The 17598-nt window shown below is 35.7% G+C and overlaps 2 protein-coding genes and 1 long non-coding RNA gene across 4 annotated transcripts; 1 reads left to right on the top strand and 2 right to left on the bottom strand.

Annotated features, from left to right (window-relative positions):
* Window positions 1-257: 257 nt before the first annotated feature.
* LOC132616593 (uncharacterized) lies at window positions 258-8922 on the bottom strand. The gene is made up of 15 exons (XM_060331115.1): window positions 8718-8922; window positions 7885-7999; window positions 7664-7775; window positions 7519-7563; window positions 7269-7336; window positions 7099-7153; window positions 6944-7023; window positions 6778-6861; window positions 5292-5405; window positions 4675-4793; window positions 4103-4220; window positions 2335-2459; window positions 2056-2206; window positions 1823-1902; window positions 258-874 (listed from the first exon to the last, which is right to left on the bottom strand). Exons 1-15 carry the CDS (start codon window positions 8870-8872, stop codon window positions 787-789), a joined length of 1509 nt encoding a protein of 502 aa, XP_060187098.1. The 5' UTR covers window positions 8873-8922; the 3' UTR covers window positions 258-786.
* Window positions 8923-10383: 1461 nt separating this feature from the next.
* On the bottom strand, window positions 10384-13065 carry LOC132619146 (triacylglycerol lipase 2-like). 2 transcript variants are annotated; one of them, XM_060334098.1, is made up of 9 exons: window positions 12679-13065; window positions 12289-12399; window positions 11923-12063; window positions 11720-11830; window positions 11506-11649; window positions 11376-11416; window positions 11185-11264; window positions 10965-11060; window positions 10384-10873 (listed from the first exon to the last, which is right to left on the bottom strand). In XM_060334098.1, the coding sequence occupies exons 1-9, from the start codon at window positions 12880-12882 to the stop codon at window positions 10536-10538; spliced, it is 1266 nt and encodes a 421-aa protein (XP_060190081.1). In that variant the 5' UTR covers window positions 12883-13065; the 3' UTR covers window positions 10384-10535. The 2 variants fall into 2 exon arrangements, with proteins under 2 accessions (XP_060190081.1, XP_060190082.1); XM_060334099.1 differs by having other exon boundaries at window positions 11376-11413.
* A 623-nt stretch (window positions 13066-13688) lies between these two features.
* LOC132619148 (uncharacterized) lies at window positions 13689-17195 on the top strand. The gene is made up of 3 exons (XR_009574534.1): window positions 13689-15591; window positions 16864-16977; window positions 17074-17195. It is a non-coding gene; the product is annotated as an uncharacterized LOC132619148 (long non-coding RNA).
* Window positions 17196-17598: the final 403 nt, after the last annotated feature.

The following is a 17598-nucleotide window of genomic DNA, read 5'->3' as shown; positions in this document are numbered from 1 at the left end:
ATTGTGAGTTTTATTTTTTTTAGCTTTACGCTTGAATGTCAATTGCATCCTACGTGAAAAATTCAACCAATTAAAACACCATACCCATTTTAATTATACTCATCAGATACCAAAAAAATGAAACTCACCATATATACTACGCAAGTTGGACTGTGTTTGATAGACACATTCGAGGTCAAAGTTCAGGGGTTCAATAGGAACACTTAGTTGAGGTGCCTAAAATGGAGGAAAAAAGGGCAAGTTTAGGAGGCCGCATGTGTATTAAGCCATAGAGTAAAGAGAAATCATATAGCTTCATCAAATTAAGCATCCAGATGCGCAACAGTTACATGCTCCGTTACTCATAGCAACATAAGAAAGAGAAACGATTGAGACCATAGAGAAATACATGGGAGATGGATGCTTTTAAGAGCCAAAAGATTATTTTCTTGCTATACATGAACTCATGAATTTTTCTCCCAACCCAAACAACCCCAAGCATTATCTGCTTCTTGCAAGCACAATGCTAATGATGTGAGACCAGAAATGAGCGAAACAATATTTATGAATAGACATTCTTAATTAGGCGCAAATGACTTTCACGGCATTAACTTATACAGCCGTTGGACTGGCGAGAGTCATATAAATGACCCATAAGGCAAGAACAGCATCATGAGGAATGTCTTGTGCCATTGAAAATTACCAGAACGAAGGCTTCTCCTCTCAGCTGTTGTTCTGTTCCTTGTAATTTACTTCAGCTGAATATGTGCTTCAATGTTGTCCTCTTCTTTTACTGATGCATTATACTCAGTGGGGTTTCTTTTGTTTTTTTCCCAATTTCTTCTTCTTGGTGCTACCTCCTCTGCCTCGTTTGAACACAGCTAGAATCTCAATACTGCATCCAGTCAGATCAATTTCTTTAAAATGATTACTTATGAATGCTCCACAAACATAAAGGACCACGTGAGTAGTCAAAAGAATGAAGTTTCAAGCAAAAACATTTAAGCATCAAATACCAACAAAGCAAGCGAAAGGGATCTTGAATAACAGATAAGAATATGCATAAGGAAAAAAATAAGAAGTTAAAAAAGAGGGGACATTCTTATACTTAACAAGAATTATCTTCATCTTTAGCAAAAATGGAGGATTTTTTTCTTTCTTTCTTAAGTTTCTTTAGAATGTGAGGTTTGAACCCCAGCCCTCCAACCTAATGGTCCTCTGCCGTGTCTATTTCATTCCTTTGCTATCTCCAATGGGATTGGTGACTTCCAGTTGAGAGCTAAATTTTCTCAACAATCAGTGAACACTAATGCACAATCTCAAATGTAGAAATGTCCTTATAACACACATAATCAGAATTAAAAAGTCCCTTCAACACATCAAACGCAACATTGTGTAGCAATTTCCCAAAAAGTTCTGTGCACACACATGTCAGAGTATTTGTGAGCAGTGATTCCTTGGATCCATGAACAAGGTGATAATGGAAAAGCAAACAACTGAAAAATGAAAATCTACAGGAAGAAACATCATCTCTCCCTTACAGAAGTTTCTATACAGAATTAACAAGAATCTTCCACCCTCTTCCCCATCACAGATATAGAGCCTTTTCATTTTAGTTTCTTTACCAGAACACTAAGCTGGAAGACCATTCAGATTTTTTTGTGCAGCACACAGTTTCTTCCTTCAAGCAGATGTGTTTATTATGCATATACGTGAATGAAAATAATAAATGATAGAAGTTATTTTTGTAATCATGTCAGATGAAATTTAGTTTTAGTTCACACAGATGCAAGTTTAAATTTGTGTGTAGAACTACATGTATTGCAAAAGGGAAAGGGAAAACCTTTGTGTTCCAGGAAAGAAATTAAAGCCATGGGCTTTATGCAAATGCCACTCCTTACTAGCTAGCAATGACGAGCAATCCTGCATGAAAAAGGGCCTATCATCAGCTTCAAGATAACATTAGTTCAGTGCCTAAAGTTGAATGGCATCTTAAGAACCAAAAACTTGATGGAACTGAATGGTAGGTCAGACGAATTATAGGAAGACAAATCTGGATTTGACGGTCACATATACCTCTTTAAAACTTTCCCAACCACAGCTAATATAGATAAGAGTTTGAGGCAATGATTGATTTTCCTCATGTACAGTTGTGTTTTCAATTTGAATTGCAGCTTCTCTGGCACGCAGGATCCACGGTCTCTTCTCGTCTTTGACCTTTTCAGGTCTAACATAACAAATAAAACATAAGTGGATGACAGGAACATCCTCAAATTCTGTAGTACATCAATGATCGTGAATTTCCATAACAAATATAGCAACCGATTTACTTCGTGGAATTTCCTTTTCGTCTACCTTTTAGATGTTCTGAGTTCAATTGCTGAGACATGCCGTAGTTCCTTCACCAAGGACGGGTCCAGTCCTTTCCTCGGAGGGTCAACCACAACAACATCCGATCCCAAGAGCCATGAAGTTGGTTCCTGTGCAAGTTGTAAGTTCAAGTGAAAACTTATACAACATCAAATCATATACAGATATTCAGCACACCAACAGAGTTCTAGGGTCTGGAAAAGAAGATTAAAACAAGTCATAGCAAATTTTCCACCAGTAGAGTTTCTCTACGGAATTGAACTAAGAGGTCCAAGAGATATAAATAATGTTAACTATGACGAAGCAAATAAATAGTAACCTTATACTGTTTACTTAACCGCAGATACTCGCGAAGCACGGACCTCTTTCCAATTTCCTACCTTTTACAGAGTAAATCAGTACCTCTCCATATATTGCTGCTTTTCCAAACTTCAAAAAGAGGGAATAAAGAAACAGACATACACATGCACTATCAAAGTCACATAATTATTATCTCGGTGTGGGTTATAGCAAGGCCCTCACTTCATTACAGTGTCTAATTTAAGGCAATTAGTGCTTACACATTACTCCACTTTGACTGAACTCACCAAAGTGGGAAATGGAACTGGCCAGGTGGAAGAAAATTGAATTTACAAGATTTATTGAGTCAGTTCTTCCATTAATAGAGGACTGATGAGGTCATTTTCAGAACTGCATCCAGCTTCTCAATCAAAGTACCTATGAAAATTTGAGGATAACAGTGACTAAGGTTGATGGAATACGATTGTTGGTGCAAACATCATATCTTACAATGTAGCTCTATTCTGTAGATTTTATGTAGGACCAAATTGGCAACTAAGACAAGATTTCCGAAATGGGGAATCTCCACTTAATGAAAGTTGTTTTTCTCTGATACTAATACTGAACAGCCGCAGAAGTACACAGGGCAGTCCAAAACAGCATGATGAGAAGATCATTGATGCATTGATGCTTGGCCTACTGAATTTCAGGGGAATTGGAAAAAGTGTCTATTGAAATGGAATTAGCTAATCGTCTGCATTTTGTTCGGAAAGTGGGTAACAATTGGGCCTTTCACTATAAGCAGATCGCTTTGACGTATTTGTGTAGGACATATGCACTGCTCTGCATAGGACTTCTAGGTGTAAGCATGTGCTATGATTGAAATACCATTACTACTTTGTCTTAGCTGAGGACGTACTGATTAGATTGTCATATTTCTCCTGCAGTATGTCCCATGTAATTTTGTAATACCACATCTTATCTATTCTCTAATCATTTTTATTATACTTACTACAACAACATACACAGTTAAATCCCACAATGTGGGGTCTAGGGAGGGTAAAGTGTACGCAGACCTTACCCCTACCTCCCTGTTTCCGAAAGACCCTCAGTTCAAGAGAAAACATGACGAAGAAAGGTCAGATAAGGAGTATGCAAATGAAACTAACGAAATCGAAAAAAGCCATGATAAAGCAGTCTGGAAAAAATGCAGTATCTACCACAGATAAAAGAGAATCGAAGTACAAGAAGCATCGGATAGTAGTAGGAATCAAAGGACAATAAATTATAGAGCAAAATATATATATGTAAGTGTACGTGATAAAAGAGAAGTGTGTTTCTCAGTGTCCGTATGAGCACATGAATAGATCTGAAAAACAATATGTTGAATTAAAATTGCAGACAAGCTTATGTGACTAAAAACAAAGCTGTGCATGTTTGTTATGACATATGTAATTGACTTGCTGAGACTGACTATTGAAGCGTCTGCATGATGCCAGCTGATATTGCTTTCGACATTGCTAGGCAAGCGCTCAACTGTCTTCTCAAAAGATTGTCTGGACTCTTTGTTTACCTCAACACATTTAACTGACCTGAGAAGAAAACAACTTGTTTGGAATCATGACGTTTTGCAGTCGACTATCGACAATAAGAGAATTGGTGATTCAAAGCTGACTCTGTCCAAATTTGATGACTTAGTTGACTTTAAAGTTTAAACTTAAATTAAAAGAGGAAAGTTCAGACATGTTATCTTCAGACAAGTTACCAGATCTGAGTTTGCTATAGATGTGTTAAAATTATATCTAGAAGATATGAAGGAGTATTATCCACAAAAGGGAAAGAGAGAGAGAGAGAGAGAGAGATGAAAAGGATATAAAAATGTCATTATACGCATGGAAAGATAATTCAAAATAATACGAAGTGATTTTATCAAATGTTATTCAGTTTTTGAATATACGGAATTTTCCATTTCCATAGAGATAAATTTTTTTGGGACTCACTAAAACACAGTAGGCCAATAAAGGGGTAGAGGACTATAATCCTAACCTGCATTTCCTTGCAAAAGCCAAAGACAACCCAATTACACCAGCTCCTGCATAGAGATCAACAACTGATGCGCCCTGAGGGACATATTTGTGTAACTTCCGCAGCAAAGAATCAAAAGCCTGAAGAATGACAAATGATTAAGTAAAATCAAGGAAGAAAAGGGCAGTAATGGGAAAATCGGTCAAGGTTGTGCGGCTGGTTACCAAAGAAAAAACGATAATGAGAATCATGCACCTAGCAGTAAAAGGCATGTAGTGTGGCTCAAACCAAGTTTAGTTCATCCTTAAGTGGGTTTAGTGTAAACTAAAATTAAAAAGTAATCATAAAAAGCACGACATTGCAAGGTCAGAAATTCTGGATTGGCCCAAGAAAACGACCAGAAATGGAAGAAGGTGGGAAATGAATGAAACTAAATTATTTACAGAATAAGGATTCTATTCTTTTTTCCTGATAAGTGAGATGTAATAAGGATTCATCGACGATTATCGTGCTTGATCCGTGAAATTTGTTCTATGTCTCGACTGTGCGACTTAAGGTGGAGCTCAAGAAAATGGTAATAAATATGATTGATCTTTCCTCCAAAAAAGAACAAATAAGATCCATTTTAAGAGTTCTACCCGGGTATTTGCTTGCCCAAAGCTTGATGGAGCTAAAGAGACATCAATCCCTCCAACGTGCTCCCAGAAATCTCTTTCCCCTAACAAATGTCTCCATCTGTTTCCAAAAATAATCTGCATAACAGCAAGAAGATATCAACAAACTGCTGCAGTCTTATCAAGATATCACAGTATTGTACTTTAGTTCAATATTAGCAGCACAGCTGACAAGGTCTAGTGGGATCTGCAAAGGATAAGTCTTGATAAATTTTGCACGCAACAATACAAATGATATTGACATTTGTTATTCATAATATTTAATCTACTTAAACCTTTCCATAGTGATCTAAAACAACTCCTGGCTGAAGAGAGAACTTATTTGAGTAGTCTTAAGCTATGATCCCACTGATATAGCTGATCTCATTACAGGTATCCTAACAGCAATGTCTTATATAGCAAACTGAGGAAAATAGGATTATTTGAGCAAGAACGTTCAGAGTTTTTCAGGCCATACGATAGGAAATTCACAAGTCTTTCTCATTGTCTTTGTTCGAAATCGTGGAGATGTGACAAGTAAAACTACTTTGTTCAGTAACTTATCTGAAGAAAAGAAAAAACCTGCGTTCAATATCTAGATTCAAATAATTTTGCAGGTTTGTTGGACAAGACGGTACAGTGGGCACAAAGCGTCACCTTCTAGTATTCCTTAATACGAGAAAGTGACAAGAGCCATTTGTAATTCTCATATGTTGCGGAATTCATTGTCAAGTTAAGCCTACACTGTTTTTTTTTTTGATAAACAGTTAAGACCTCACCGTCATACCAGGTTCTTGAATAAGAGGAAGAATTAAAATATCCTCAACTAATGCAACCTTGCCAAGGAGCAAGAGATTTCTTTTCTCAATGAAACAGCTCCCTACAATTTAGAAGCCATATCCATGGAACCGGAGGCCTATTTCTACCACTGGAACAGCGGACGGGGTCTTAAGTTCATCAGCCAGCCACAAAGCTCCACGACTAATTTCCCCACTTCTATTAGAAGCTCATATTCAACATAATGAACTACTCCCTCTACCACTAACTTGAGCGAACAAATTTGACATTCCGACGAGTATGAAGAGAGTATTTGATAGAATGATAACATCAAAACCATTAAGCTGCTTTAACTTCTTCATGAAAAAGAGCTTTTCTCTTTAGTTTTTTTTTTACAATAAAATGTTTACGTTTTCCCAATTGAAGAAAATTTAGACACCGGAAAATGAAGCAGACATAAGCATCTCAATTTCGCATAGACTAGGAAACAGAAACCACGAAAGAAAGTACTTCAAGGAAAGTAAACGAGCTATGACTAGTAACATGCGCTTGTTTAGATCCGACATAGTGTACGAAAGGACCTCCACATCCAAGGAGGCGATTAACTGGCCAAATTATGAGCAACACGTCCTAATCACATGACATCCATTCATATTTGAGAGAGAGAGAGAGAGAGAGAGAGAGATTTGCTCACATTATTTGACGATGTCTGGAAATTAGCCCAAACGGAATGAACTAAATGAACTTTTCTCCGTGACCCACCGTTGGCCCAGATGAACTACATTAGCAAGTAAGATTTTATGTAAAGTGACGTAATTCATTGATGAAAAAGTCTAGTAGTGTTAGCATCACTGTCTTACATTGGCTAAAGCATTTAGTTTTCCAGTGTTAGCTGAATTCTCGCTTCTAGAATTCCAAACCAAAGAGACCTGCACTTTACCTGAAATGAGACAATTTTTATCAACTCCATCAAAGGTCAATCCTAAGCCTCTTATTCACTATAAAATGTACAAACCATTCTTATATCTCTCCGGGATAGGAAGGGATGTATCGTGCGTAGTGACGGCCATCTGCCCAATAATGAGTAGCATCTCAGTGGATAAAGAACACCAAAAAAAAAAAACCTCAATCAAACTATCTCATCGACCTAAGTCTTTCCTCTGCAAACTTAGATGTATTACTCACCTGAACATACCTCAAGTCACCAGTGCCTTGATCTTCATCATATGGTTGAACATTCAACTCAATTATCCCTGGAGAGACCCATACGACGCCAACACCGAAAGTGAAAAAGAAAATCCAAATGAGAACAGAGAATATACAAATAAATTCAGTGGCTGTTGTTGTAATAGGTAAGTTCACACTATCTAATTCACTTTGAAAGAAAATGACAAATAAATCAGGAAAAAAATAGGGTGCGGGATTAAGAACAAGCCTTGCTTCAAGAGCTCCACAGCAGCATTTATGTTTGGATGATGAGCTGCAGAAGTAGGGTCACATAATTACACTTAGATAATTCTATTGTCTATGCATAAAAAAATGTACCGCCAAATTAGATAAGTGAATACTCAAAAGCAGACCTTTACAATCAGGGATATCAACTATGTTATGAGTGCCCTCCTCATAAAGCCCAATCAGCGGCTCACTTGATGAACCGCGAACAGCAAGCTTTGCACGACACCTCCATCCCCACTGCATCCACAAGTCAGTTAATCTATCTTACTAGCGATGCCATAAAATGACTCCAAAATGATACAACAACCAACTATGGAGACGAGCAGATGTTACAGAAATCACGTACTAATCTACAACTGTCAAAGGAAAAATCTTTGACGCCGAGCTTGTTGAAGAAACCTATAGCTTCATCAATTACTACCGGACGATGGAGATCGTACTCTTGAGTGCAACCAGAACACCTGTGGAACAACATCCAAAATTTAAGGCAGTTAAACAAATGGGATAATACATAATTAGACACCTTAACTTGATCTCAACACGCAACTAAACAGAGAATGCATGTCTAGACACCTCAACTCGTCCCCGTTGTATCTAGTAGACATCCGACGGTGACGTGGCACATAAACTTTGGAGGTATCTAGATGATCATTTTGTAAGTTGGAGTGTTCGACTGACACAGTGGGGATGAGTTGAGGTGTCTAGATGTGCATTTTCAAAGTTAGAGTGTTTAGTTGGCAGTAGAGGCCAAGTTTAAGCGTGTATTATGCCTAAACAAAAACTAATATTATTCTACCAGGAGAGGCGAATTCACTGTATGACAACCATCCAGTGTCTTCCACTTAAATTATGTAAGTACCATATAATTTAAGGGATACTCTTTCCTTTTTAGGAAGTCGATACATTTCTATATTTAACAATTTAATTGTAAAATATCCATTTTACCCTTAGTGAGATGATTTATAAGCATACAGAAACGTGTGAGATCACAAGTTTTAAAAGTGTTTCCATTCCTTTCTTAAACTTGGACCCTAGTCAAACACCTATCACATCACATAAATTGAGACGGAGGGGAGTACTGAATAAAAAAACAAAAAAAAAAGAGCTGTATATAAATATTCTCATTTTGAAACAAGTAGAGGTAGTAATGTGGGGGAATGGAGGAGTGGAGTGGCGTACGATTGGAAATGGGTGCAATTGAGGGCGCAGGATAAGGAAGATGGATTAGGGTTTATAGGAACAGCTGATGATGATGGGGCAGAGAGAGCTTGACAAGTAATGCGATGATGGATTGGAATAGCTATAGCCGCAGAGAAGCAGCAGCTCACCGCCATTGCAAATTCTCAAAGTCTGGCGGGAATGGAATGGATAAAATATCCGATAATATCTCTTTCCATGCCCCATTGCCCGTGCTTATATCCGGGTCTAAGTCCAAATATTTGGATCCGAACCGCCTTTTTTTGGGGGGACAATTTGCAGGATTGGCCTTCGCTGGGGCTGGGCAGAATTTTGTGGACAGATTTGCAAACTTTTGCCTCGTGAAATTCTATCTTGAGATTTTTTTTTATTTTTTTTGCTGAGGTGGGATTCGAATCCATAACTTCGGGGTATTAAATGAAGGATAAAACTTAAAGACCATCAATTTGAAGGCCAAAACTTAAAAAACACCCCAAATGAAGGACAATCTGCGCCAATTTTTTTTTTATATATATTTCTTTAAGGATTTTTTTAAATAATATGTTGGGTTAAATGACGATTGAAAGTACGAATTGCCCTTTTTTTGGGGTGGTCTTTAAATTTTGTCACTCATATTTGAAATCTTTAAATTTTGCCTTTCGGCTAAAACCCATGGGTTCCCTCCGCGGGAAAATACTGTTCACCGCCAGGAACTACCGGAAAACTCGAGTAACTGTGCAGAAACTGCCCGGAAACCTACTAGTGGAGGGTTTCAGGTCGCAGGGTAGAAGAGAAAGAAAAAGAAAAAAAGGAAGAAAGAAAGAAAAGAGAGAACAGAGGAGAGAGAGAGAGATCTAGCCGGCCGGAAGCGTATTACCAGTGGTCGTCGACGGTCGCCGGTGGTCGTTTGGGATGGCTTGGTTGGGGGGTGGGGGTTTGCGGGGGGGCGGGGGGGGGGGGGATGGGGGGAGCTGCAACTTATCGTTGGTGAGAGATGAGAGGAGAGAGAAAATAAAACACTAATATTTCTTTCTCGAAAAATTTGGACACATAATGTATTTCACCGTTTCATTCTAAAACTTCATTAATGGCAACGAAAAATATGATAAGAATATGAATTAACCATTGAGAGTTACAGTATGTACAAAATTCTTTTCCTAATCGACCTCTCAAAATAGAGGGAGATGTGTCTCGCAGAATTTGAATACGTGAAGTCCACTTAATTTATTTTATTTTAGAGCTAGATCTTCATATATAGCAAGGAAAATATGATAGATTTGCCAATAATAAGAATATGGAATGACCAAATGTATAACATATGACAAATTTAATTTGATCATTTTCGTATATTACATGAATAACTTTGAACGTATTCCCTAAAATCAAACGTAGGAAAGCTTTAGCAGTCCATAGTAATGATCATTTACTGCTCGTTTCGATGGTTGTTACGTATTGTATTATTATTTTAAATATCTATTTATTTTTATTGTTAATTAAATTTATTGTATCATGCTGTTAGATTCATTATTATGTGATAATAATGAGAGAAGTGTTATTTTATGTAATACAACGACCGATTTGGTATGATCGCGTATGGTAACATTTGTCGTGACCATTCTCTTCTATAATTTGCACCATTTAATTGATGAGTGAAACAGAGAATATAGAATTCTTATAATTTACTAATTTATTTAGGCATAATAAAGCTTACAATATTGACCTCGATCTTACATTAAAACCCCCATGTATTTATTCACTTTACTTGATCATATATTCTTTCACTGGTTTCTTTCTATTTTTGGTATGGGAAGATACTCTCAGTCAAACACTCTTTAACAGACTAGAGTTTCTGAAAAAGGTAATAATCTCGTTATAGACAATGTCCCTGGCATTGACTCCTAAAATGAAATCGGCATGAGCATAATCCTTAATAAACTGAACGTGCAACTTGTCAATGTCGTGAAACTTCAAATCTTCGAGCAAATTCTGAACATCTTGAACATCGGACAGTGCATCTTGACCTCCATAGCTTAGAAACAATGGAAGATTGCGAGGGATGTTGGACATATTATACTCTGGAGGTTTGGCTTGCCCATAATGTGCTACATTTTCGCTCTTTTTCCCATAGTCATATTTTGATACTTTACCAATTCTAACCACTGCATTTAAATAATAAAAATGATCATATGATTCTATGGAGTATTTATTTGAAGATGAAATGTAGAGTACTATATAAATTAAAGGACTTACTTTGAGCCAAGTTGACGAGGTTCTTAGTTGACGTGGGCTGAGGCTCATATTCTAAGGACATCTGTACTGTGGAGGAATTCAAACAACAGTTCTTCCCTTTATCCAAGTGGAAGGCAGGTAAATTATAAGTATTAGATTTGTGACAAATGCATGCAATTGACTTCATAAACTATTGTCTATATATAATTCATTTACTTATACTCTTAATATAGATTAATACCAGTAATTGCAGTCAATAAGTCATAACAGTCCACCCCTGGCGCAGCACACAAGAGCTTGACAAATTCTAATACGGGTTTGCTAAAAAACAGTAAGAGTAAGTTTCATCAATTGAAGATCAAGGAATGAGAAAGAAGCAAAGAAGATTCATTGGTGTCTATAAATTAATTATGAGCAAATTTACTTACGTACCTTCTTGGATTGAACTCTGCTAGACCAAACGTCATAAACTTCTGATGACATGGTAAACATATAAATATCATTGAAAATCCAAAATGAATATAATGAACGAAATAAATGAAGAAAAAATTAGAGTACTAACTTCACCAAGAAGGGATCTGGCTGCAATGTTACCAAGAGGAGTGGTGATATGGCTCAAATAAGCAATTGGGCAGAGCAACGCTGCTGACTTCACCTTGTCTATTAGTCTTCCTTCTGAGAATGACGCTAGAGCTATCAAAGTTCCCTGTCCATATATCCAAATAAATTTATAATCGAACGCAGAGAATTTTCCTTTTGTTAAAATTTGATGTTACCTGGGAATGGCCTACATAGTGAATTTTCTGCTTAGTTTGTGTGAAGATATGGTCAATGACAGCGGGAAGTTCATACATCACCAGATCACCCCATGTCCAATCCCAATAATTCTGTTAATCACAATATGTATATTAACTTTGTCTCAAGTTCTTTTTCAATCAGTTTGGAAGCATGTGTTAATTAATTGTTCATTGATATATACCCGATCTTTAGGATCAAGTTTGACATGTCGACGACTGTATCTGGTTCCCCTGCTGTTAGAAATCCAAACATCAAAGCCATTATCTACTAAGATCATTCCCAGTGATTGTTCCGGTGGATTCAGTACCCACGTTGCGCCATCCTGCAAAAACATAATTGCTTTTATCATTAAAAATTATATACTCCTTGTATATATAGTATATATGTTACACTACTCGTTCGCTGTTAGTAATATCAGCCGTATTTTGTAAGAGATTGTTACGCAAGGTTGGGTAAATAGCGTAACGCAGCTCAAGGTCCTTAATCTCACAAGAAATGCAGTAATAATGATTAAGTCGAGCTATATATGTCCAAATTTATTAAATACCGCAAGAACTCCATGCTGCAACAGTACTGGCTGCCTGTTGGAGTCAGTACCTCCTACGCGTCCTTCCGTAATTCTTTGCACGCTTAATATGTAACCATCATCAGTCGTAACCTGAGAAAATTAAAACACATGACACTTTCCGTTAGCTTATTTATATAGGCAGTGGTGGACACATAATACCTAACTCATGGTCCTCATCTGCCTTTAAATTAGAATATTGCATTGCTACTACTAATTACTTTGTTAATGAGTTCTTGATCATTGTATTTCCTGTATAAGTTAATGAGTTCTTGATCATTGTATTTCCTATATAAAAATATAGTGCTTGGGCAAATCTTTTTCAAAAAAATGGGTGCGTGCCAGTAAAGTGATGGTACCATAACTAGTTACCTCAAATTCCTGGCATTTATAACCATGAACGGTGACGAGAGAGGCGCACAAGCCAGCATCTGCACCAATATTATCATCGACGATGAAACCAAAATGTTCTCCCCTGCTTGAGCCAAACACTCGATTAGGCTCAAGCAGTAAGATGAGTAATGATATGAATAGGTTTAAAGCACATAGAGCAAACGAGCTACTTCGGAGTGCCATTCTATCTCAAGATGCTTAGGGTAAGTTATAGTACTGCAGATTAGAGATCGAGGGAGGGAGGTCAAGTGTGCATGCATGCAAATGAGGAGCTTGGAACTAGGGTAAGAGAATTCAGTAATATTTATAGTGACAAGAAGTACTATATAGGAATTGGGATAGAGAAGGCTTTCCAACTGACTAAATGGAGAACCTTATCTATTTTTATTTTCTTTTCGTTTTTGTACTTTTGAGAAGGAAGAGGGGGGGATTCACACAACTGACCCAACTTTCTTTAATTTGAAAAATTAGCATGAAAATGTTGTTGTGAGTTGATCAGTGTTGGACAAGATTTATATGTATAGGTTATTAATTTCGTGTATTCTACTATAAAATTGTTTAGTCCTCTTTAACTTATTGGGTTGGTGCAACGTAACATAGTTTTCTAAAGAAGTTCGGATAGTATCTTTTACTTTAATAGAAAAATGAAAAAGAGTTCTGATTTTCTGAGAGTGCTATGAACTCCATCTGGAGCATAATTTATCTTTTAAGATAGAAAAATAAATCTTTTTATTTAACTTTGAGGACCTTTTCCAACCCTTCTGATTTTATATGTAAGAAGCCATGCTACAAAAATAATTTCAACGAAAGGAAATCTTAAATTGTGATAGAAATAATTTTGAATTTAAAATCAACTAAAATTTTAATTTATTAAATCTTTGCTTATTTGAATTATGTAAAAATCCTAATATTTAAAACTTGGTTTAAGCAATAAATATATGAAATTTCCACGATAAGTAATGTGGAGCCGTAATGTCCTATAGAACTACATTTGAGTCTTCTATTCCTATCGTGCAAAAACTCATAGTAAGAATTATTATACTTAAGTTGGAAAAACATATCTCTAAATAGACTTCTAAGTTTCGCTTAATCTAAGCACTTCTACTCAAACTTCTCAATTATATTCATTAACTAGTTAATTTGCCGTGCTTCGCTGTCAAGTATATCTTTTTATAAATTTAGTTAATATATCTATATATATGAACAATACAAAAACTAAAAGAATGGATATATAATATAGGGCATAAATACAGTTTTTCTTTTAAAAATCAAATCTTATAAGGAAAACTACATATTTTAAAAAAAATGTGACAACAAATTCAAATAAATGCACTACATGAATTTTTGTAATTTTATACCGATAGAGAAATAAATATAAGTGATCAAACTGAAATAATACTAACACCCGAAAAAATAATAGAAACATTAATAACAGGAAAACAAAATTACCAGAGATTTCTTGTTAAATATCTTTAAAAGTATCTTCCCCAAGAGTTGTTGAACTTTGGTTTTCCTATTTAATCAATGACCACCTCTATAGCAATAATGTCGCCCAAAGAAAATTACATACTTCATCATTATCTTTTATAAAAATCTTTAATTTGAAAGGCTGCACGCGTCGTCCCAGCAAGTGTTAACACTAAATATTTACAAATAGCTATCTTGAGTTAGATATAGAATACAACAACAACAACAACAAGCCCAGTATAATCCTACTATGTGAGGTCTGGGGAGAGTAGAGTGTACGCAGACCTAACCCCACCTTGAAAGGTAGGGCGACTGTTTCCGAAAGACCCTCGGCTCAAGAGAGGAGAAAAAAAGAGGAAAAGACAAAAGGTTAGATATGATCAAGCGTATCGAAAACAATATGAAAACAAGAAATAACAAAACAAGAAAGTCATGATAAAAGGAGTATCAACTGCTATAGATAACTATGAAAATGAAACAATGGAAGTAAATAAATCATTCGAAACCAACAGATACTCGCAGAAATCAAGATACAAGAGTTAGATATAGAATATGCTAACAAAAAGAGTTTGGCCCGCATTAGAGATATAAGATATATTCATACGAAATTAATTAGAAAAACAATGAAAATAACTCCGATATAAATTCACCACGGAAATAATTTAGTGACGTTTATTAATATACTCTTTTTCCCAATATTCTTATACACGAGAACTAAGTTCAAATATCTCAGATTACAATTTAAAAATTATTAGTCCAGCTTTTTGAACTTTTAGAAATTAGCTAGTATTCACAAAATAAAGGAATAACTTACCGGAAAAGGGTCATATTTGCCCCTGTACTCTCAGAAAAAAGTTATATTTGCCCTTCATTATACTTTTTTGATATATTAGCCTTTGTCATCCAACTTTAGAGCTATACTTGCCCCTGTACTCTATTTTTGTGCCATATTTACCCTCCGTCCGTTAAATCCTCTTGTCCCCGTCTTGATTTTCATACGTGGCGCTTATGTGAAATTGTTATTCTCTTAATTTAAATCTGCTCCCATTTATATTTTATTTTTTCTATTCTTCTTCACCAATTTCCTTCAATGGAGACCACTGAAGCTCAAATTTGGTCAAGTTTACAGTGGCCTTAACATCACCAGCCGTGTGCCTCACCATTTTCTCTGTAAAAGCTAAAAGCTATTTTGACAGGCTCTAAAGTTTGAATTCAACTTCTTTAGATACCCAATGATACCTTAGTTTTCATCAACAAAAATTACAACTTTTTTGATGTAAACCTGGCACGCATAACTACAAAATCAGCGAATTGAAGCGTGTACTACTTTTTCAGGATTAACTTGTCTTTTGCAATAATTGTTAACAATACTATACCATATCATGCAAATCTTAGCCGTAAAGGCTTCAGGTCTCTTATTTACAGGTATTAGACTAGTCTATTTTGAGGTAATAATACTGTAGACATATTTTAGGGGTTAATTTCACAAATGGAACTCAATTTTTACTTTAGCAATAAAGTCACTATATAATTTTGTCATGAAAAGGTCACTCAATTTTTTTTAAGTATTAAAAGTCACTAAAATACTTTTATAATGGGAAAAAGCTACTCAATTTTGTGTAAATATTATAAAAAGTTACTAAACAATTATTTTATAACCAAAAAGTTGTTGGGAATAAAATAGACCCGCAAAAATAATATTTACGGTATTAGTGATAAATGCGGAACACTAACTTATGGTTAAATTAGCAAGAATAAAATGCAGCAATAATGACACCAAGATCTTACGTCGAAACCCTTCTGAATAAGGGAAAAACCACGACCAAGAGGAGAAGCTGATATCACTATAGTAAGGAATTTTACACTGTGTAGTAACGAGTACAAATACTCCTAAGACCACTACACCCTCAAAAAGAAAAGAAAAACACTCTTTTGATTTTCCCACCTCACTACAATATCACTCACACTCTATTTTTCTTCACAGACTATTTTCTTTCACAGTCTATGGTATACCTCACTTTGCTCTCTCTCAGATGTATTGTCTGAGATTTTTTTTGGTGTGTCATTAAACTGAAAGAGAGCTCCCTATTTATAGGGATGGAGTGTGCAATTTTTCCTCTTGGCATTAATTGGCCTGTGCTAATTCTTCAACCTTGCATTTAATTTGGCCGGTGCCAAATTCAACCTTTTTGCAACTCTTTTTGACAAACTCTGCAATTTGGCCGGTGCCAAATTTTTCTTCCTTTGGCAAAGTAAAAAATTGTGGGTCTGGACCCCACGAATTGGTATCACTTTTTGACAAACTCTGCAATTTGGCCGGTGCCAAATTTTTCTTCTTTTGGCAAAGTCAAAAATTGTGGGTCTGGACCCCACAAAAGTCACTCGACTTTGCCTAACAACCTAAGTATCACTGAAAATGTCTGATTTTTTTTCCTCCAGATAACTGTTTGTGATATTTGGGCCAGGTTATATTTTAGTTACAAAAACAGTTTAGTGACTTTTATGATACTTGGATAAAGTTGAGTGACTTCCTTGTTACAAAAAATATTTAAACGACTTTGACGCAGTAAAATAAAAGTTGAGTGACCATCCATAAAATTAACCCCATATTTTGGATGTGGCTTTTCAAACGTTAAGATGTATTGAGCATAAATATTTTTCTTTTGTTTTTATAATTAACTTTTTGTTTTGGAGTAGTGGTGATCACGACATGGTTATACCATTTATTTCAACTCAAGCATGGATCAAATCACTAAACTACTCAATTAGTGATTATTGGAAGCCATGGATTGTCGATGGTCAAGTTGCTGGGTGAGTTCCTAACCTAAATATTTCTTCAAGTAGCCCTTGGATTATGGTGCAAATTAGGTAAATTGAACTAACTAATTAAGCTTTATTGTTGCATAGTTACACAAGAAGTTACTCCAACCAAATGACGTTCGCGACGGTCAAGGCAAGAAACTAATTTCATTTTGCTTTCCTGTACCTAATACTTTACTCGCATTCGATATTTATTTATATTAAATTAATAAACGCAATGCATCCGTCTTTCACACATACGTTTACCAATTACCATAGTTAAGTTAACTATTTTTACTTTTTTCTAACTGCCAAATAAATTATTGATTTAATGAAATATCAAGGGCGAGAATATAATTACCGTATTTCACTCGTTTAAGCAACCTTTTGTGACTCAATTTAATGCCTTTTGAATTCAGGGAGCAGGACATACTGCCCCAGAGTGGAATCCTGTGGAATGTCTTGCCATGTTAAAGCGTTGGTTATCCTATGTACCACTCCACTCTAATTAATTGACTTTCAGAATATTTAATGTGACTCTAGTTAGTTGATTTTTTGAGTTGAGAAGTTCTTTTTATATAGGGGTTTAGTTATATATATTGATAGTATAATGAGGTTTTATAGCATCAGCTT

The sequence above is a fragment of the Lycium barbarum genome, chromosome 11 (genome assembly GCF_019175385.1).
Source record: "Lycium barbarum isolate Lr01 chromosome 11, ASM1917538v2, whole genome shotgun sequence".
Lineage (NCBI taxonomy): Eukaryota > Viridiplantae > Streptophyta > Magnoliopsida > Solanales > Solanaceae > Lycium > Lycium barbarum.
This window is presented reverse-complemented; position numbering and strand designations above follow the sequence as displayed.

Bases quoted from the DNA above. Each gene is read 5' to 3' on its own strand.
- LOC132619146 (XM_060334098.1), bottom strand. From the start codon at position 12,882: ATGGCACTCCGAAGTAGCTCGTTTGCTCTATGTGCTTTAAACCTATTC. The intron at 11,831-11,922 runs GTATATATCAAT...TGTGATTAACAG, and splicing joins AACTTGATCCTAAAGATCGG to AATTATTGGGATTGGACATG. The intron at 11,265-11,375 runs GTACGTAAGTAA...ACTGTTTTTTAG, and splicing joins GCAGAGTTCAATCCAAGAAG to CAAACCCGTATTAGAATTTG.
- LOC132616593 (XM_060331115.1), bottom strand. From the start codon at position 8,872: ATGGCGGTGAGCTGCTGCTTCTCTGCGGCTATAGCTATTCCAATCCAT. The intron at 5,406-6,777 runs GTGAGCAAATCT...GCTGTTATGCAG, and splicing joins TCCAGACATCGTCAAATAAT to ATTATTTTTGGAAACAGATG. The intron at 2,207-2,334 runs GTAGACGAAAAG...TTGTTATGTTAG, and splicing joins GAACTCAGAACATCTAAAAG to ACCTGAAAAGGTCAAAGACG.